Source organism: Siphateles boraxobius, unplaced genomic scaffold (assembly GCF_051911475.1).
Source record: "Siphateles boraxobius isolate OS27281-9 unplaced genomic scaffold, OSU_SipBor_1 48, whole genome shotgun sequence".
NCBI lineage: Eukaryota > Metazoa > Chordata > Actinopteri > Cypriniformes > Leuciscidae > Siphateles > Siphateles boraxobius.
Window position 1 is genome coordinate 11,339,034 of NW_027509119.1, and position 19,478 is coordinate 11,358,511.

The following is a 19,478-nucleotide window of genomic DNA, read 5'->3' on the forward strand; positions in this document are numbered from 1 at the left end:
ATCAAAATACATCTTTAGCAAATATATTACGCAGACAGTCTACTAATCCTCTAATGACTGCTAGTTGACGTGGATGCAAAGGTACTTATAGTTAATAGAATGTCGAAAGTGGACTTGGAATAATGTGCTACCCTTATTTTTATTATTCTTTATATTTATATTAATTTAAATATTAAGTTTAATATTATTGTTAAACTATAATTGCTGATGGTTAATGCATTATAGGTTTGTAGACTAGCATGTTGTTTTCAACATTTAAATTGAAAATGAACACAATAATAGGTCTACCAGCAATAATGAAAAAAAATACCAAAAAACAACTGGTCAAACTACAATCAAATTACCAGGTAAGAACCAGGTAGCTTCTTAAACATGCTTGGTGAGACTGGCCTCTATAGTATTAGAATGTTTTAAATATAATTTGAATAATGAATGCCAGACAAATTCTGTAACAAAAGTAATATAAGTACTCTTCTATTACTTTAATAAACAATACAGACATGGTTCAAAATTATTAATATTTGAGAATACCAATTTGCAAAGGTAAAGTGCTACAAGCACACTATCTCACCTTACTTGCACCTGGCAGTAGATGAAGCTTAATATATGGATCTGCCAGTCCATTTGAATCCATTGGCTTTAAACCCTAAAAAAAAAAAAATCAGGCACAGTGCAATATTACTGATAAACATTTCAAATTCTGATCGAGATTGTCATTCTGGTCTATGAAGTTTAGACTCATAAATACATAAGAGGCAAACAGTGAAAAGCCCCAGTACAAGACTATATATCATCAAAATACTGCTCAGGCAATCAGATTCAAGGTCCGGAATTACTACTGCATGATGATACTCACAATAATATTACAACATAATTAACCCACATGAATTGTATAGTTATTTTTGTTTGTGTGCAATAATTTGGATATAAAAAGACTTTTAATATTAACATGTGAAAATACTGAAGATACCTTTGCTTTAATAATGTTGCAATGGAGGCTGCTGTTCCCTTGGTCATATAGTAAAGTGAACTCCAGTGCTCCCAGAGTTGCTGAAACAAACAAAATATATTGCATAAGGCACAAGCATTTCATTAGGTTTGAATGCATGAGGAAAATCTCACAAGGTCAACATTTTAGTGTATGCCATAAATAATTGTGTTGCCTTTTTCCTGTTGCATTTCATTCGATTGAAACGCACACACACACACACGCACACACGCAAACGCACACACGCACACACGTTTGTTTCACCAAATTAGTAAGGACATTGCATAGACCTCCATTGATTTTATATCAGGTTAATGATGTGAGGTTATCTCCAAACCCAACCCCTACCCCTAAACCTATACCAATCACAGACACATGTGCAAAATACTAGATTTAAATAAAACATGTTTTGGCTGATTTATGAGCATTTTTAACTAGTGAGGATCAGTAGCATGTCCTCACTAGTCAGTTGTCATAATAGTATACATGTGAGTACATTTGGCCGTCACAAGTATAGCATTCACATTCTGCATTAGTTATAAACTCTGCTTAATTATTTTTAGTGCAAAACACACACTTAGTGATTACAGTTTTTTACAGTCGCTGGGACACATTTCTCATTACTTTTTCACTTTTTCAAAACTCTTCACACAGTTCTCCAAACCAACTTTTAGCTCGGCACAGCAGTTACAGTAATTTCACCTTCAAAATGCACTAAAACTACCAAATCACTTCATACATGTCTCAAATCAACACATTCTTCCATCACACTAGCAAAGGTTGACAGCCAAAAAACACACTTTGTCACCCACAAAACAATGACCCTAAAAAACACTAACAACAGGTAGCATTATACAATGTTTTATTCTGTAAAACAAGCACACCTCTCTACTGTTTAGAATTCACTGCAATATGTGTTACTGGAATGAATCAGACATGAGAGTTTTGTGACCCAAGTATTGAGAAATGTGTCCTAGCGACTGTAAAAAACTGTAATGTGAGGACATAATAAATCGAACAGGTGATTATTATTAACTACCTATAACAAAATCCCACAAAGGCCAAAAAAAAAAAAAGTAAATGGACAGCAACAGTCTCACAATGATTTGATGTATCATAATTTTTTTAATATGTTTCTTCCCGACAGAGACGAGGAAGAACAGGAAATCGGTGAAAATCTGCTTACTTGCTTCATCTGAGTCATAGCTGTTGGCCTCTTCCTCGTCGTCCATTGATGGAGCCGCCTGATGCTGGCCAGGTCGAGGGATGACAGCAGACTTTTGCTCCTCCCTCTCTGCAGGATGAGCTCTTTCCTGAACATTAGATGCATTGCTAATGGTTTGGTAGGCTCCTCTCTCTTCCTCCTGAGCAACTGGTAGGGATACAATTCTCTTTAGATTCTTTCAAGCAAATTGATAAATACTCCTTGAGTAGGTGTTTAAAGACTATTTGTTGTTCAACTTGTTGCTACCCTTGTGAAAAACTGTATTGAATGTGCATTGTATTGTTCTTCAAATCCCAAAAGTAATTTTTTTTGTAATGAAAATGTAATGAAATAAAAGGCCATTTAATAAACTATTTCTTAACACACTGAAGTATGTCCTTGATTATGATTGTTTGAGCCGCACCTGAAGGCGTTGTAAATTTCTCTACAAATATGCACCTGTGACCGGCCGCATTACATCAATATTACTGCGCCACTGCATCTTTCTGTTGCAGCGTCTGTGTGTTTCTTGGCAACCATTCCGCATCAGAAGAACTACATTGCTAGGTGGAAGAATAATATTTTTTATCAATAGCATTACATTTTTGTGTCTGTGTGTTTATTTTATGAAACCTTGCCAGGTATGTGGAATATTCATTTGATAACAGCAATAAGCACAGTGAATCCATGATTTACAGTGAATTTAGAACAGCTAAGGGGGTTAAAGTCAATGTTTGTTCTTACCTGGCTGGAATGTGCTGGATGAGTTTGGTCTGGCAGCATGGACATTCACAGTCTTTTTCATCATCACTGGAGTATTCTGGGGGCTTGCAGCCTCTCCATCTGCTTCTGAGTAACTCTGACTTTTAAGATAAGCAGGTTTTGGAGCCACGGGTGGTTTTTGGGTGATTGGTGGATCCATTGTTGGTTCTGGAGCATATACAACAAATATACACATTCAGCACTATACATTTGAGAAGCATTGATGCAGAAAAGGCTAATTTCACACAGTAACATTTCAAAGTCAAGTCAAATTTCAGGGCTCTAGATTGCAACCATTTCAGTCACATTTGAGACTGAAAATTACTGTGTGCGACTGTAAAAAAAATATTTAGGTACACTGGTGCAAGTGACCTGATTGAACCTCATGAATAATAGTACAATACAAATGGCTGGTTTTCATGACTTCAGTCAACAGAGCAAGAGCAGAAAAAGTTCAGAGATTGTTTTTTGTAATTATGTTTGTGAAACAGGTTAACTGGTAAATTAACTGAAAATATTACATTTGGATTATCAGAAACGGGATCGGAAATTAACGAGGACTTGGTGCAAAAATGCAACCAAAATTTGAGATATGGAGGCAAAAATGCCCCTTAATGAGTTCTTGTTTTTATATAAAATGGTTAAAGGACAAGTTCGGTATTTTACATTTAAAGCCCTGTTTTAAGATCATTTCTGATGAAATAGAACGGTTAAGATTGAAATTTGGACAAATGCTGCTGTCCCGAGAATTTTCGGTTTCTGTGGTAGCACCACAGAAAGGTAATTGTTCAGGTAGAACAATTGTTTTATACAACAACAAATATACAACATACACAAGTTAAGTGATTTACATTTTTGAGACATTTCGATCTTTTTTGCTTTATTTCGCCAATGAAAATACAGTATATGGACAATATATTGGGACACGCCTTCTAATTCTTGAATTCAGGTGTTTCAATCAGACCCATTGCCACAGGTGTATAAAATCAGGCACCTGGCCATGCAGTCAGCATTTACAAACATTAGTGAAAAAAGGTTTGTTCTGAAGAGCTCAGTGGATTCAAGTGTGGTACTGTGATAGGATGCCACCTTTGCAATAAGTCATTTATGAAATTTCATCCCTGCTAGCTATTCGTTGGTCAACTGTAAGTGGTATTTTTGGAAAGCATTTAGGAAAAGCAACAACTCAGCCAAGAAGTGAAAGACCAAAAATTAGCGAGCAGGGTCAACGAGTGCTGCAGCACACGGTGTGTAAAAGTTGCCAACTCTCTGCTGATTTCATAGCTGTGCCACTGGCATTATTATCAGCACAAAAACTGTGGGGCTGTGGGGTTTCTATGGCCAAGCAGCTGCATGCAAGCCTCATGTCCCCAATTACAATGCCAAGCTTGGATGGAGTGGTGTAAAGGACGCCGCCACTGGACTCTTAAGCAGTGGAAACATTTTTTGGAGTGACGTATCAAACTTGTCTGTTTAGCAGTCTGATGGGCGAGTCTGATGGGTTTGGAGGATGCCAGGAGAATGTTACCTACCTGATGCATTGTGCCAACTGTAATGTTTTGTGTTGGAATGATAATGGTGCAGCACTGTTTTTCAGGGGTTGGGATAGGCCCCTTACTTCCAGTGAAAGGAAAGCGTCTGCATACCAAGACATTTTGGACAATGCTATAATTCCAAATTTGTTGGAACAGTTTGGGAAAGGCCTTTTTCTGTTCCAGCATGACTGTGCCCCAGTGCAAAAGGCAAGGTCCATAAAGACATGGTTGGATGAGTTTGGTGTGGAAGAAATTGACTGGCCCGCACAGAGCCCTGGAAGGGACTGGAATGGAGATTGCGAGTAGGCTTTCTCATCCAACATCACATCTGGACCTCACAAATGCTCTGCTGGATGAATGGGCAAAAATTCCCTCAATAACACTCCCAAATCTAGTGAAAAGCCTTCCAAGAAGAGTAGAAGCTATTATAGCTGCAAAGGGGACCAAGTCCATATTAATGTCCATGTATTTAGAATGCAATGTCATTACTGTCCCTTTTCAAGGTCAAGTTACTGTTTATTGTCTCCTGTAGGAGAAATATACTTTGGAAGAGAGAACTGCAACATCAACCCACCAGAAACATACATCATTCAAACATGAATAATCATTCCACATAAAACACTCTTCCCTAAAAAAAACTAAATAAAAACACAATACTTAAATAAAGAAAAAAAGAAAAACACTTTTAGTTAATAAAATACCTAAAAGCATGCAACTCCTATCTTTATATTACCTCTAATCCGCCAACAATTCAGTTGTGTCACCTTACTGGAGTTGCTTATTAATCAATTTAGTCAACAATGGAACAAACAAATGTTTGAAGAGATTATGCTTGCATAATAGGACCCTGTATCTCCTACCAGAGTTCATCAACACATACTCTGGATACAACACATGTGTTTTGTTTTGTTTTTGTTTTATTTATTTATTTAATAGGGACAGTGTATGGCACTCAGCCATACCAGAATTAGCTACAAGCTAAATTTCATCTGTAGTCCCTGGGCAGGAAAAGGTAACATACAATTAACAATTAACAATCCAACAAACCATATAAATATACCATAAAACGTCATCACGCAAATAGCCTCTCAGACAACAAAGTTTCACATTCTTAAAAAAAAAACACAATAAAACAGAACAACAGAACAAAATAAAGTGCTATATTAATAAACACAACAATACAATATTAGGATACAACAAAAAATTCGTTTTTTGAGTTTATGATTAATGAGTACATGATTGTATAGATTTTAGCCATAATTTTACTTTATATTTAAAACAAGTAAATGTACTAATGTCTCTCATCTCATTTAGGACTAAGTTCCAGTACTTAGAGGCTCTGATAGAGAAGGCTGATCTGCCAAACTCAGTACGTCTGCGCTGTACGGCACAGTGACCTCTACTGGTCGCCCTGGTTGTTTTCCGACTATCTGAGAGCAATATTATGAACTCCTCTAATGGGGACGCAGCCAGATTATTAATTACTCTGTACACTAAACAAACATTGGCAAAGCACATAAAATTTTCAAAAGTCAAGAGTTTATGCGTTTGAATGATATTGCAGTAGTGATAACCTGATGGCTTTTTATCTAATACTTTGAGAGTTTGTTTATATAGCGTTTGTAGTGGAGCAAGCATTGTTTTTCCGGTTTGTGACCAACTTGTGATGCAGTATGTAAAATATGAGACAATCATTGAATGCATATACAATTTGGCAGCATCTAAAGGTAACTGATTACGAATGTGTCTAAAATTTCTTCAATTAAATTTAACAGTATTACAAATCTGCTCTATATGTTTCTTAAAAGACAACTTTGAATCAAGACATGTGAAGGGTCCAATAAAATCTTTTTTGCCTGCTGTATCATAGACATCTCAAAAATATATTGTAACATGTTGAGTGTCTGTATTCCCAAAACATTTTGGTGTAATGGTCAGGTGTCCCTACTTTTGTCCATAAAGTCCATTCTAAACAAAGTCTCTGTTGCGCATCTCTTAGCAATAGCTGTGTTTTATTACTGAATGAATCAGCCTTTTTGAACGAATTGAGCGAGTCAATGATTAAGTGACCCACTCATAAACTAATGACCCACTCAACTCACTTGATTCGCTCCTGAATGATTCAGTTGTTTTAATGAATCGACTGAATCAATGACTCACTCATTGAGACAGTGACTTGCTGCCTGGCGATTTTCGTTTCATATTTAAAAGTACTTATTCATATTTCATATTTAAAAATGTGATTATTCACATCATTTCATATTTCTATATCCAAAATATTGAAATTAAAATATTAACCTTATAACACTAGTTATGCAATTGTAACAGCAGTGTACATTTATTCATATCACCTCTCAGCTGCATTAAAAGTCTGTGTAGATAAATCTAAAGGCCACTGCAAAGAGGGATTTTGTTGATACAGAAATCTCAGTTTGTCCTCCTCACCTGTGACCGGTGCTTGAGATTTCTTAGCAACTGGAGGTGTTGCAGGGGTCTGCCGAGGACTGGGATCTTTAGGTCTGGAAACGGGCATAGGTGAGGGTAGGAACTGCTTAGGGAGACCTTTGAAGAACCAGGCTCCAGATCGTTTCCATACCTTTAATGGAAAAATATGCAAGCAACATTTACATACAGTTGTACTTTAGATTACTTCCTTATGATATTGTTATTTCCCTCACCTCTCTTTGTTCACCGCAGATCTTGCAGAGCCATACAGACCGTGGCCGAGTGTTAGTCTGCACTCCACACTTGGTGCACATGTTCTGATGGGAATAACAGGACATAGTTTTAGAAAAACAGACTAGAAGTAACATGCAGTTCATTAAAACAGTTCAAAACTGTATAACAAACAGAATAGAACTAGAAGAATAAAACTTCTGCAGTACTAACTATACAAAATGTGATATAATGTTTTAGAATCCTCCTGTCTGTAGACAAATTGCATTAAAGCTGGCATGAAGAAGATATTTCAAAAGACTAATTATTCTTTATTGTGACAAAGTCCGAGTGAAACGGCTTCTCGAATAAGAAAGAATGAACGGCAGGACTTGATTTTGTACATCAAAAATGGGAATTGACTGGATGGTTGGATAGTTGTGGTTTGCTATCGGTTGATCTCATGTCTGTGACAGGTTGTTCCGCCCTTGCGTTAGTAAACACGTGAGAAGAGAAGAGAAGAGAAGAAAAGAAAAGAAAAGAAAAGAAAAGAAAAGAAAAGAAAAGAAAAGAAAAGAAAAGAGAAGAGAAATTGCAAATGGGATGGGGAAGTTATTTTAATTAAAGAGGGATGGATAATTTAAAATAAATACTGCAATATACTATTTTAAAAAAGTACAAATTCGAATTAATGGTGACTAACAAAAATGTGTTGCAGTACTTGCTGTTAGTTATTTAGGATTTTGCATGTACAAAAACAGTATATATATATATATATATATATATATATATATATATATATATATATATATATATATATATATATATAATCCCATTAGAATTCAAATGATTTAAATATGAGGTTTCATTTAAATAATTATTATTTTGATTATTTTCTCACCTTTTTACAGTCCTCACAGACCACTGATCTATCACCTCCTGCACCCAGCTGCTCGCCACATAAAAGACAGCGTGACACTCCATCCCCACAAACTGCTTTTTTCATGGTGTCCAGACGATTCACCAGACGTCTATCATAAATAACAGTATTCACATGTCAACTGCATACATATGTATTAACATATACAGTGCCCTCCATTTATGGTGTAAATACAAGAAAAATAGCCTGCATGCTTTGCTGTATCTATCATTTTGAGTATGTACAATAATCAACCTAGGACCTTTCAATCAACCTTTTATTTAAAGCTATATATATACATATAACCGGGAACACTTCCTATAACACCTGATGTACTCGCTACATTATAAAAAGAATGGCATCTATGGTAATTATTATAACATTATTGTTCCTGTTATCTCTGTAAAGCTGCTTTGAAACAATCTGTATTGTAAAAAGCGCTATATAAATAAAGGTGACTTGACTATATATGTGTGTGCGTGCATGCGCGCGTTTGTGTGTGTGCGTGCGTGCGTGCGTGTGTGCGTGCGTGTGTGTATGCCACACTTATTGGTACCGCCTTTTTTGTTTTATCTAATAAGTAATACATATATTGTAGTACTTCCTATAGAAAACATTGGAAGTCCTCCTTATTTAATCTCTTCAAGTGTATACAAATTAAAGTTTAGATGTTTTGTGAATGAAAGACCAACAGAATAAACTGCAAAGACATTTTCATAGCCTGTTTTGATCTAATCAAAGGTGCCAATATTAGTGGAGGGTGCAAGCATGTAATCTCATGCATCACATCATATATCCAATCTACCACACTTTAGATTTCTCTCAGGCTGTCCACACATGATAAACACTAAACCGTTCAAATTGAAAATATTCAACTGAAGGCCTTGTTGAACCTTAATGTATAATTCACTAAAAGGTGGCAGTGACGATAATGTTTTGCTGTCCATCAATGAACTCTTTCTTACCCAATCCTCTCTTGCTCCATTGCCTCCATCTTTTCTGCCCGGACAATTACACTGTTGATGATCTCCTTCTCTTCATCAGTCAGCTCAGCGCCAAGAGGCCCAGACTTCACGTGGACACCTTTTGTGCCCATCACAGCATCTGTCATTGTGAAATCACTGGAAACTGTGACACAAAAATGAATAACAGTGATGAAGATAATGAGATATTCAAAAAGTACTGTAAAAAAAAAAAAATTGTCAACTTTTAATTGGAAATTAATTAGTTTTAATTGTGAATTGTTTGAAATTTAAATGAGTGCCAAAAATTCATCTTGTCTTCACTTTACCATACCTTGATAAACCTATAATAATGATTTATATTTTAAAGCTGTTGGTATTTTCTTTTCTTTTTTTTGGTGGAAAATTGCATAGAGTAGGTACATACGTCATTCACCATTCACATTTATTTTCATAGTAACATCACGAGAAACACTTATTCAGTTTAGGGCTCTCAAATATGACACATTATAGGCTACTCATTCAATTTATAATAAATATTTAATGTGTGTGTGTGTGTGTGTGTGTGTGTGTGTGTGTGTGTGTGTGTGTGTGTGTGTGTGTGTGTGTGTGTGTGTGTGTGTGTGTGTGTGTGTGTGTGTGTGTGTGTGTGTGTGTGTGTGAGAAAGTATGGTAATTTACACACCAAAATCTAATTACCAATGCAAAACAAACGCAGCTAATTAAAACATTTAAATTGTTCTTTAAAAACAGATTTTAAACATTTTATTTACAGAAGAATTATATTTACTTTATATTAATGTAATCTTAACTCAAACTCCTCTAATATCCAGACTCAAATTTCATCTGTGTGATATGACATTGCAGGGTTTTTTAATGAACACATTTTGTCAAGTGAAGAGAATTTCAGCAGATATCGCCTGCGCAGTGAGTAGAGAGCAGTGAACACTGCACAGGGACTCTGTGAATAGGAATGCAGCTCAGGTCTTGAAGTCTCTGCTGATGAGTTGAATCAGATGTGCTAGATATGGGAGAATTACGAAATGTGCAGAGTTGCGGAGCCTCATTGACAATTTTAAGAAGCGCTAGAGGCTTGAAACTTGGCGGGATGATGGTGCTACTGGATTCTCAGGTGCAAAGACTCATCCCACATGACCAATAGAGGGCACTACAACAAAGGTGAATGAGTTTTGGGCTGTAACTCAGATAGATAGATAGATAGATAGATAGATAGATAGATAGATAGATAGATAGATAGATAGATAGATAGATAGATAGATAGATAGATAGATAGATAGATAGATAGATAGATAGATAGATAGATAGATAGATAGATCAGAACTAAACTAGTGCAGTGCAGAAATATTCTCATTATCAAAAAAATAATCATGTTGAACTGTAGGCTAATTCAGCTTTTGGTCATGGCCAGCCAAACTGTTTGTTGTGGGTGTGGCAACTTTTATTTAAATGGCAATACACAAAAAGGTTATAGTAATGTTGGTATAGGTGACATGAAATTCCAAACACCATTTCGCTAATTTTATGTTATATTAATCACTGTGCTTTTAACTATCAATGTGTCCCTTTTCAAATGCTAAAAGCTGAAAGGTGGCCAGAAAAAACATTAAAATAATAGTTGCCAGTCATATGTAATATTAACACTTTAACCTAAAAATAAAAAAATAAATTCGAATGGATGCTAAAAATGCCATAATAGTGTTTACATGTAGCCTACCTAATAAACCCAGTCCAGACTTTTCATATTTTCAATGTAAAAAAAAGTCTTTTATTTTGACAAAACATAAGGAGTTATAAGAAAGTGTTATAAGGAGAAATGTATCTTTGATTTATTACCCAGTTTAGTTGCAGAGTTGCGGAGCCTCATTGACAATTTTAAGAAGCGCTAGAGGCTTGAAACTTGGCGGGATGATGGTGCTACTGGATTCTCAGGTGCAAAGACTCATCCCACATGACCAATAGAGGGCACTACAACAAAGGTGAATGAGTTTTGGGCTGTAACTCAGATAGATAGATAGATAGATAGATAGATAGATAGATAGATAGATAGATAGATAGATAGATAGATAGATAGATAGATAGATAGATAGATAGATAGATAGATAGATAGATAGATAGATAGATAGATAGATAGATAGATAGATCAGAACTAAACTAGTGCAGTGCAGAAATATTCTCATTATCAAAAAAATAATCATGTTGAACTGTAGGCTAATTCAGCTTTTGGTCATGGCCAGCCAAACTGTTTGTTGTGGGTGTGGCAACTTTTATTTAAATGGCAATACACAAAAAGGTTATAGTAATGTTGGTATAGGTGACATGAAATTCCAAACACCATTTCGCTAATTTTATGTTATATTAATCACTGTGCTTTTAACTATCAATGTGTCCCTTTTCAAATGCTAAAAGCTGAAAGGTGGCCAGAAAAAACATTAAAATAATAGTTGCCAGTCATATGTAATATTAACACTTTAACCTAAAAATAAAAAAATAAATTCGAATGGATGCTAAAAATGCCATAATAGTGTTTACATGTAGCCTACCTAATAAACCCAGTCCAGACTTTTCATATTTTCAATGTAAAAAAAAGTCTTTTATTTTGACAAAACATAAGGAGTTATAAGAAAGTGTTATAAGGAGAAATGTATCTTTGATTTATTACCCAGTTTATCAGAGAGCTATTCAAATATGAATAAGAAAACATGGAAAACGTGCGGCTTAATAAGATAATCTGCATTTATGTAGATTAGTAAATTTAGACTTAGATCTCATTAACACTCTACAAACACTGTTTTTGTTCTTTAAAAAAATTCAAACTGAGAACACTAATAACAGTAACCCTATATTTCACCTCTCACAAAAAAAATGTAACCTATTCACATTAGCATGCTCTCCCTATTTGGAAAATTTAAAGAGCATAGTCCACTTTCCTGCAAATATATTGTACATTGTATATTGTACATGTTGGTTTAATATCTAATTTATTATTTTGATTATATGGACTTATTTGGACAGAACCATTATGCATTTAGCAAAAAGCAAAAAATTTTACAACTTTACTGGTCTACCCTATACACAATGTCAATGAATCAATCTAAAAAGCCAACAATGTAACAACTTTACTCGTCTACCCTGAACGCAATGAATCAATGAATCAATCCATGTCTACACATAGCCTACATTTTTAATACCCTTTCCTCATGTCTTTCCACATCACTGCTCTATGCCACATTAATGCATCTTATAAATCATTTACCATGCTATTTCCTGATCATTTTCCTGGAAATGTACAACATAAAGTTTATTTTGAGAATAGGTAAGTGCATTACTAAAGACAACTCACATTTATAATTAATAGCAGTCAAATTATCTCATCAAACTACAGCAGTATATTCTTAGTCATTTGACTGCAAGAATCCACGCCTTCTGTGCACATTGAGTTTTACTGTAAGGAAAAGACTTAAATTATCATTCTCGAACATAAGATAGAAGCAGATTGATTCAGAGAAAATCATTTTAAAACTCAACCCGCAACATATAGGCCTATGCGATAAGTCTAACTAGGTCATATCAGCAAAAATCATACAGAAAACACTTATTTGGAGACGCCTGAAAGCAAGTGCCTGCTCCCATCGAGGGGGAGGAGGAGGGGGGAACTATGGTATAGCAGTATTAATTTAATTCTCTAAAATGCACGAAGGAAGATTGACTGCTGCCTTGCTGCGCAATAGGAGTTGAAGCGCTCGCTGAACATGTCCTTATTACCATTAGAGCTGCTTCGAGTGAAAGCACCTGCATCTCACAACGTAAAACAGAAGCAAACCCGCATCGAGATGACACACCTTACGCTTATCTTATAGAAGACAAAAGCATGTAGGTTCTAACAGTCATAGGCTACAGGACACGCATCCATCGATAGAAAGCTCATTTCTTACATAAATACACATTTTACAGCAAACCATTGTCCAGACATTATGTCGACATATGATTTTATAAAGCCCATGGTTACGGATGACTGTGGGCAGAATACGTAGCCTACAGACTTAACCGGCGGTAATATGGCCAATTGCCATCTCATCCATGTTAAATCAAAAGATACCATTGCATTTTTTTATCATGCAGGATTTTTCTGTAGGCTATTTAATAAATCGCGAAAAAGTCGTCAGGATTTAGGTGAGAACCAAATGCACAGAATGTGCATGTTTGTCGGTTAGAAAATGCTGTCATTGTTTCATGCGTTGAATGAATAGACATGTCTGAAATAGAGCTAAGTGAGAAAAATATAATTTCGAAAATGTCTTGATATCCTTACCTGATAATAACCGCCCACTCTTGAAGGAAGGCGACTGCAAACAATGCGGACTATAGTGCGGTCAGTAGTGAGAGGAATCAGCGGCTGCGCATAGAGAAGAGAGCGGGTCTAAAACAGAGGCATTAAAACGCTTGTGCACATCAAAATCCAAATACTCTTTTCCTGATTTTCCTTTCAGCAGACGCTTTTAATCTTTGCATGTAGCTCTCTTTACTTAGCCTATTTCATCGCCGCAGTATTCAGCCTACTGAGAAATGTGTTGAGAAGAGAAAGATCTATCAGCTAACAAAAAAAGGATAGCCTATAGGCTATATAACGTTTTGCTAACGTTCCCATTAAGTCATGAAAACATTATTTCTGAATGTTCTCTTGAAAGTTTTAAAACACGTTTTAAAAAGTTTTTTTTTCATGGTTATGCGAAGTTGCGAACGTTAAAGTATAGTTCACCCATGGAAATTCTGTCATAATTTCCTCGCCCTCAAGTTGTTTCAACCCTGTCTGAATTTCTTCTGCTGAACATAAACAAATATATTTTGAAGAATGTTTGTACCTAAACCGTTGTGGGTCACCATTGACTTCCATAGTATGGAGAAAGAAACAAACATAGCCTACTTCTATGGAAGTCATCAATGGTGCCCCACAAACTGTTTGGTTACCGACATTCTTCAAAATATTTTCTTTCGTGTTCAGCAGAAGAAAGAAACTCGCACAGGTTTGGAACAACTTTGGGGTGAGTAAATTATAACATAACTTCATTTTTTTGGTTGAACTAACCCTTTAAGGGAATATTCCAATTTAAAAAAAAATTTACATGAACACCCAATTAAAATGTTTTAGAAAAAATAATTTTCATTCCATGAACGATGTATTATGTGCTAACGTTTTGAGGAAATTATTAAAGACCAGATAACTTTTAACAAATTTTCTATTAATGTTACTGGAAGAACATTTGTTCATAACTTTAAGACAGCATTGCCAGAACGCTATAGGGATCTTCTGGATAACGTCCCCTGTTAGCTGGGGTTTGTCTTCAGAACAGTTTCACTCAGCTAACCCTCCTCGATGTCTACAATAAAATAATGCACAACAATTCTGTAAGTCTGCTGACTTGACAGCTAAAGAGAGCAGAAATAGTCACTTCTTGCAGCATCTTGCACAGTGATCGGGAGAATCTTCAGCCAGATCTTTTGAGTATAGCTTGAAGGCCTGTGGGAAAAGCTGTTCTTGAGTATTTTATCCTTGCATGGATGCTTCTGGGAGCTCTGTGCAAAACAAGGAATGGATGTTGTCCTTTAGAATGCTTTTTTCATTGTGATGGGGAAACCTGGTGACATGGAAACCTTTTTCTGGCTTTCTGCACTGAAGAAGATTAACATCATACAAGATAGTGGCATTTTTAGTTTAAGTGTGCTATGAAATGAAAAGCAGTTTTTAAGCATTCCGTTAAATTCATGCTTTGGCAGACATGCTTACACCAGTGAAAGAGTGGGTTTGCATGATTCAACACAGAGGAAAGAAAGATCAGAAATGAGATCTCTTTAACATCTTCAAAGTTTGTCCTTGACGGATATTAGCAGAAATATCAAATGTAGATGTTTGCTTAAGTTTCCTCTTCTCAGAGTTTCCTCCTAAGAAAAATGCTTTAGAAGAGAACTCAACATTTTTCTAACTCTGATGCTCCCATGTTTTTTTTTCTCTCTTAAAGAATTTTAAAAAAAAAATCTGTCATTTACTCAACCCCTTGTCGTTTAAAACCTGTATGACTTTGTTTCTGTGTGTGGAACATAAAAGTGTGGAATATTTTGTAGAATGTTGATAACCAAACAGTCTTGGTTCCCATTGACTTCCACAGAATTTTTTGTCAATACAATGAAAGTCAATGGGAACTGAAACTGTCTGTTTACCAACCTATCTTCTTTTAAGCTTTACAAAAGAAAGAAAGTCATACAGGTTTGGAATGACATGAAGGTGAGTAAATGATGCCAGAATGTTCATTTTTGGGTGAAATATACCTTTAAGTTTCATAAGGATTTATCCTATTTAAAATTGTTATATCATGAATTGATTTGTCACACAATGATTTAGCAGAGGAAAAATGACAAATTATTTAAAACAAAATTTCTATTGGTAACAAACATCGGTCAAAACTCTTCATACATTCATTCATTCTCATCTTTTTTCATTGCTTTCACACAAAATGCATTCAATGACCACATTTTCCAAAATCCATGAACACTTTTGTGATTCATACTTCACTGCACAACAACACTATATATTTGCAGCACATTTTTCAAATGCTAACGCGCTGCTTTCAAAAGCATTCAAATCAGAACGATGATAAACTCTTATTTTAATTGCTGCAGTAATTATATTGAAATATAAAATCTTATCAGAATATTACAATAAAATTAAATAATAATTATTACAAACACAACTAATTGCAATTTCAGCTGAAATTCTTCCCAGGTGTCCTATTTTTATTCTCTAAATACAGTAGTATTTTTTTTTTTTTTTAATCTTTTGGTACATCGGGATGGCTTCAGAATGATTTTGTTTGAAAACCTGAATCAAGGATGACATATTAGTGGGGAAAGAAGAGTGGCAGAGAGAGGGAGGACTAGAACCCTCACAGTATATAGCATTCACAGTATATAGCATTCATCCATCCCATCTATTCCATCCATCCATTTTCCAAAGCATTTGTCCTATAGGGACTATGGGAGGCTGGAGTCTTTCCCAGCATCTCGGGTCGTCGACAGGAAAACACCCTGAACAGATGGCCGGTCCATCACAGGGATGACACACTCGCACACATTCATATTCACTCACACTCACACCTATAGGCAAACTTACAGTCTCCAATTCACCTTTGGATTGTGAGCAAACCCAGAGGAAACCAACGTCAACACAGAAAGAACATACAAACTCTACACAGTAAGGCCTACTACATAGTTCGGACTCCGATATTGCACATATGTCATTATACTATAAATGTTTTTTGATTATGTTTTTTATTTTATTTTATTTTTATTTTTATTATTATTATTGCTTCAGGATTTTGTTATTGTTTCATCTTTTCATATTTTGCTTGTAAATTATTATATGTAAAGATATATAAAAAAAAAATTGCTGCATTTTTCTTACCTTCTTTATGCCGTAATACAGTCAGTAAAAATGAAAGATCTTATTATCATATAATGAATAATTATTTTGTAATAATTATTCAAACTTCAAAGATAATAGTTCTGTATAATCATTTATGTAATGCTCCCTGTTGTTAGTGTTTTTTGGTCATTGTGTAATGAATGACATGTTTTTTTTCTGAATGAGAATTCTTGCCAGTGTTATGGTGAAACGAGCTTCTTTTGAGACATATGAAGTGTTTTGTTGGTCTGAGTGAGTTTTGGGGGTTAGGTTAACTGTTTGGCAAAGATTCATCTTGGCACTGCAGACTGTATGAAGAGTTTTGAAAATGTGGCTTTATTACTGAACAATGCTTGTTAGCAATTGAAAAAAAAACTGTAAACGTAAGCCAAATGAGATTTAAAAGAGAAAAACTTTTGCATGTAAACAGACAGAAAAAGTCTATGCAACTGCCATGAAGCACTGGTACACTTGTGTAACATTTATTAAATGAGAAAGTATTCTCATAGACTTATTTAATCCCTTTGTAGTGTGTTTAGAAAACGTCTCGGGCTATGACTAACCCTTGTTATAACCCTTGTTCCCCGAGAAGGGAACGAGACACTGCGTCGTCGAAAACGACTCTTTGGGGATGCTCCCTTAGCGTGCGCCTCTGAAGTATGAATGAAACTAATCCAATCCTGATTGGTGTTGCGTCATGACGTAACATGTGACGGCACATAAAAGTGACGCCGCCACACACACACATTAGCCTAGCGATGAAGCAAGACGCTCTCAGGCCTCGAGGGGCGTGGCAGGACGACGCAGTGTCATAACCCGAGACATTCCCTTTCGAGGGAACTCTAACTGCATCGTCGAAAACGACTCTTTGGGGAACGAATGCCCACTAGGCCGCGCACCGAAAAAGGCCTGCCCTAGAGTGAAACTGATCTCAGGCACTAGCTAGGACGAGAGCACATGTGCGCCAGGCGTACTAGGAAGGTGCAGATTAAAAACCTGATAAAAAGTGTGCGGGGTAGCCCAACCGGCTGCCTTACAGATCTCCTGGAGGGGCACTCCTGAGAGGAGGGCCCTAGAGGATGCCATGCCTCTAGTAAAATGAGCCCTTGCGGCCAAAGGTGAAGGCAAATTGCGCAGCTTGTAGGCTTACTTATGGTTTGTATAGCCGGGAGCCCCAAATAGGTGACCCAAAACACACTACAGTAGGTCCGACCTCCTCCAAGAAGAGGACCTCTCAAGGTAAACACTCGGAACTCTGACTGGCAGAGCAAGGAACCTCTCCTTTTCTGCCGACACATGAGGTGGAGGATGAAATACTTGCAGGACCATGGACCTAGCCATGTTAAATTGCACATAAAGGAACATAGCTGGGTCTCGGATGCAGGATGGCCTTAACTCCGCCAGGGCACATCACAAGCAAGCTGGCGATAATGCCAGGGCTTGGATATCTCCCAGTCTCTTTAAAGAAATAGCTAAGAGAAAGGCTATCTTGAACGTGAGGTCCTAGGCGAAGCCGACTGGAGGGAATTCGAAGGGAGCCAGTGATAGCCCTTCGAGAACCACCGCCAGGTCCCAGGAAGGAACCCTGGACCTGACTGTCGGTCTCATCCTCCAAATACCATGGAGATATAGTATTTATTTATTTATTTATTTATTTATTTATAAAGCACTATTCCAACAACAGTTAGTTGTACCAAAGTGCTGTACAAAAAATTCTAAAATATGAAATAAAAATAAAGGCTAAAAAAATACAGAATAAAATACAAAACAACACCACACTAAAATCACATAATAAGACATAAATGCACAAGAGCTCATCCCTCTACACCTAAATAGGACATCTGGAATAGGTGAAATTTCAAAAGGCTTTTAAAAGAGCCTATAGTCGGAGCGGACCTAATATAAAGTGGTAGCGTATTCCATAACTTTGGGGCAGCTACAGCAAAGGCCCTATCACCCCGTTGCTTGTATTTTGTGCGTGGTACAGACAGCCCAATTCCTTTCTCAGCAGATCTTAATGATCTAGAGGGCTTATGGACCTCAAGAAGTTCAGAAAGATATGATGGAGCTAGTCCATTCAAGCACTTATAGGCATAGACTAGCATTTTAAAATCAACTCTATCTCGAATAGTCAACCAGCCCAGGGAGGCCAGAACAGGAGAGATATGATCATATTTACGGGTCCCTGTCAATAGTCTGGCTGCAGCATTTTGTACTGCTTGCAGCCGATGTAAAGATGCTTGGGAGACTCCAGTGTATAATGAATTACAATAATCCAGTACTGAAAACACAAAAGCATGGATCAACATCTCTAGGTCTTTTTTTGTTAAAAACGGCTTCACCTTTGCCACAAGTCTTAAATGAAAGAAAGCAGATTTCACCATTGAGTTTATCTGTTTTTCAAACTTTAGGGAGGAATCCAACATTACCCCAAGATCTTTTACCACTGATGTACAATAGGGGTACAGTTCACCTAAAATAGGAAGATCACTCAGAGCAGGACCTCCAAACCAGACAAGCTCAGTTTTGCTTTCATTTAAGTATAAAAAATTATTTGACAGCCAGATTTTTGCCTCCTGTAAGCAGACTTTAAGGGAATCCAATGATGATTTAGGGTTTTTACTCATAGGCAAATAAATTTGCATATCATCTGCAAAGAAGTGAAAGGAGATACCATACTTGCGAAAGATAGACCCTATTGGTAACATGTATAGGGCAAATAACATTGGCGCAAGAATGGATCCCTGCGGAACACCACAGTCCAATGAAGTAGATGACGAGAAGGTATGTCCTAGATTAACTGAGAACCTTCTGTTTGTCAAAAATGACCTAAACCATTTTAAAGTAATACCATGGATGCCTACCACATTTTCAAGGCGCGAAATTAAGACCCCATGGTCTATAGTATCAAAAGCTGAAGTAAGATCTAATAATAACATAACAACAGAATGGCCAGAATCCCTAAATAGTATGACCAGT

At 36.3% G+C, this 19,478-nt stretch overlaps 1 protein-coding gene across 1 annotated transcript in view; it reads right to left on the reverse strand.

The window, feature by feature from the left end:
* rph3ab (rabphilin 3A homolog (mouse), b) overlaps positions 1–13,596 on the reverse strand; it is a 36,013-nt gene extending 22,417 nt beyond the window's left edge. The window contains exons 1-9 of the mRNA XM_077201996.1: positions 13,356–13,596; positions 9,029–9,191; positions 8,046–8,175; positions 7,168–7,251; positions 6,935–7,085; positions 2,937–3,122; positions 2,175–2,360; positions 971–1,050; positions 572–646 (exon numbers count right to left, since the gene is read on the reverse strand). Coding sequence (XP_077058111.1) covers positions 572–646; positions 971–1,050; positions 2,175–2,360; positions 2,937–3,122; positions 6,935–7,085; positions 7,168–7,251; positions 8,046–8,175; positions 9,029–9,174 — 1,038 coding nt within the window. The 5' untranslated portion in view covers positions 9,175–9,191; positions 13,356–13,596. The remainder of the gene's footprint in view (positions 1–571; positions 647–970; positions 1,051–2,174; positions 2,361–2,936; positions 3,123–6,934; positions 7,086–7,167; positions 7,252–8,045; positions 8,176–9,028; positions 9,192–13,355) is intronic.
* Between the last annotated feature and the right edge of the window lie 5,882 nt (positions 13,597–19,478).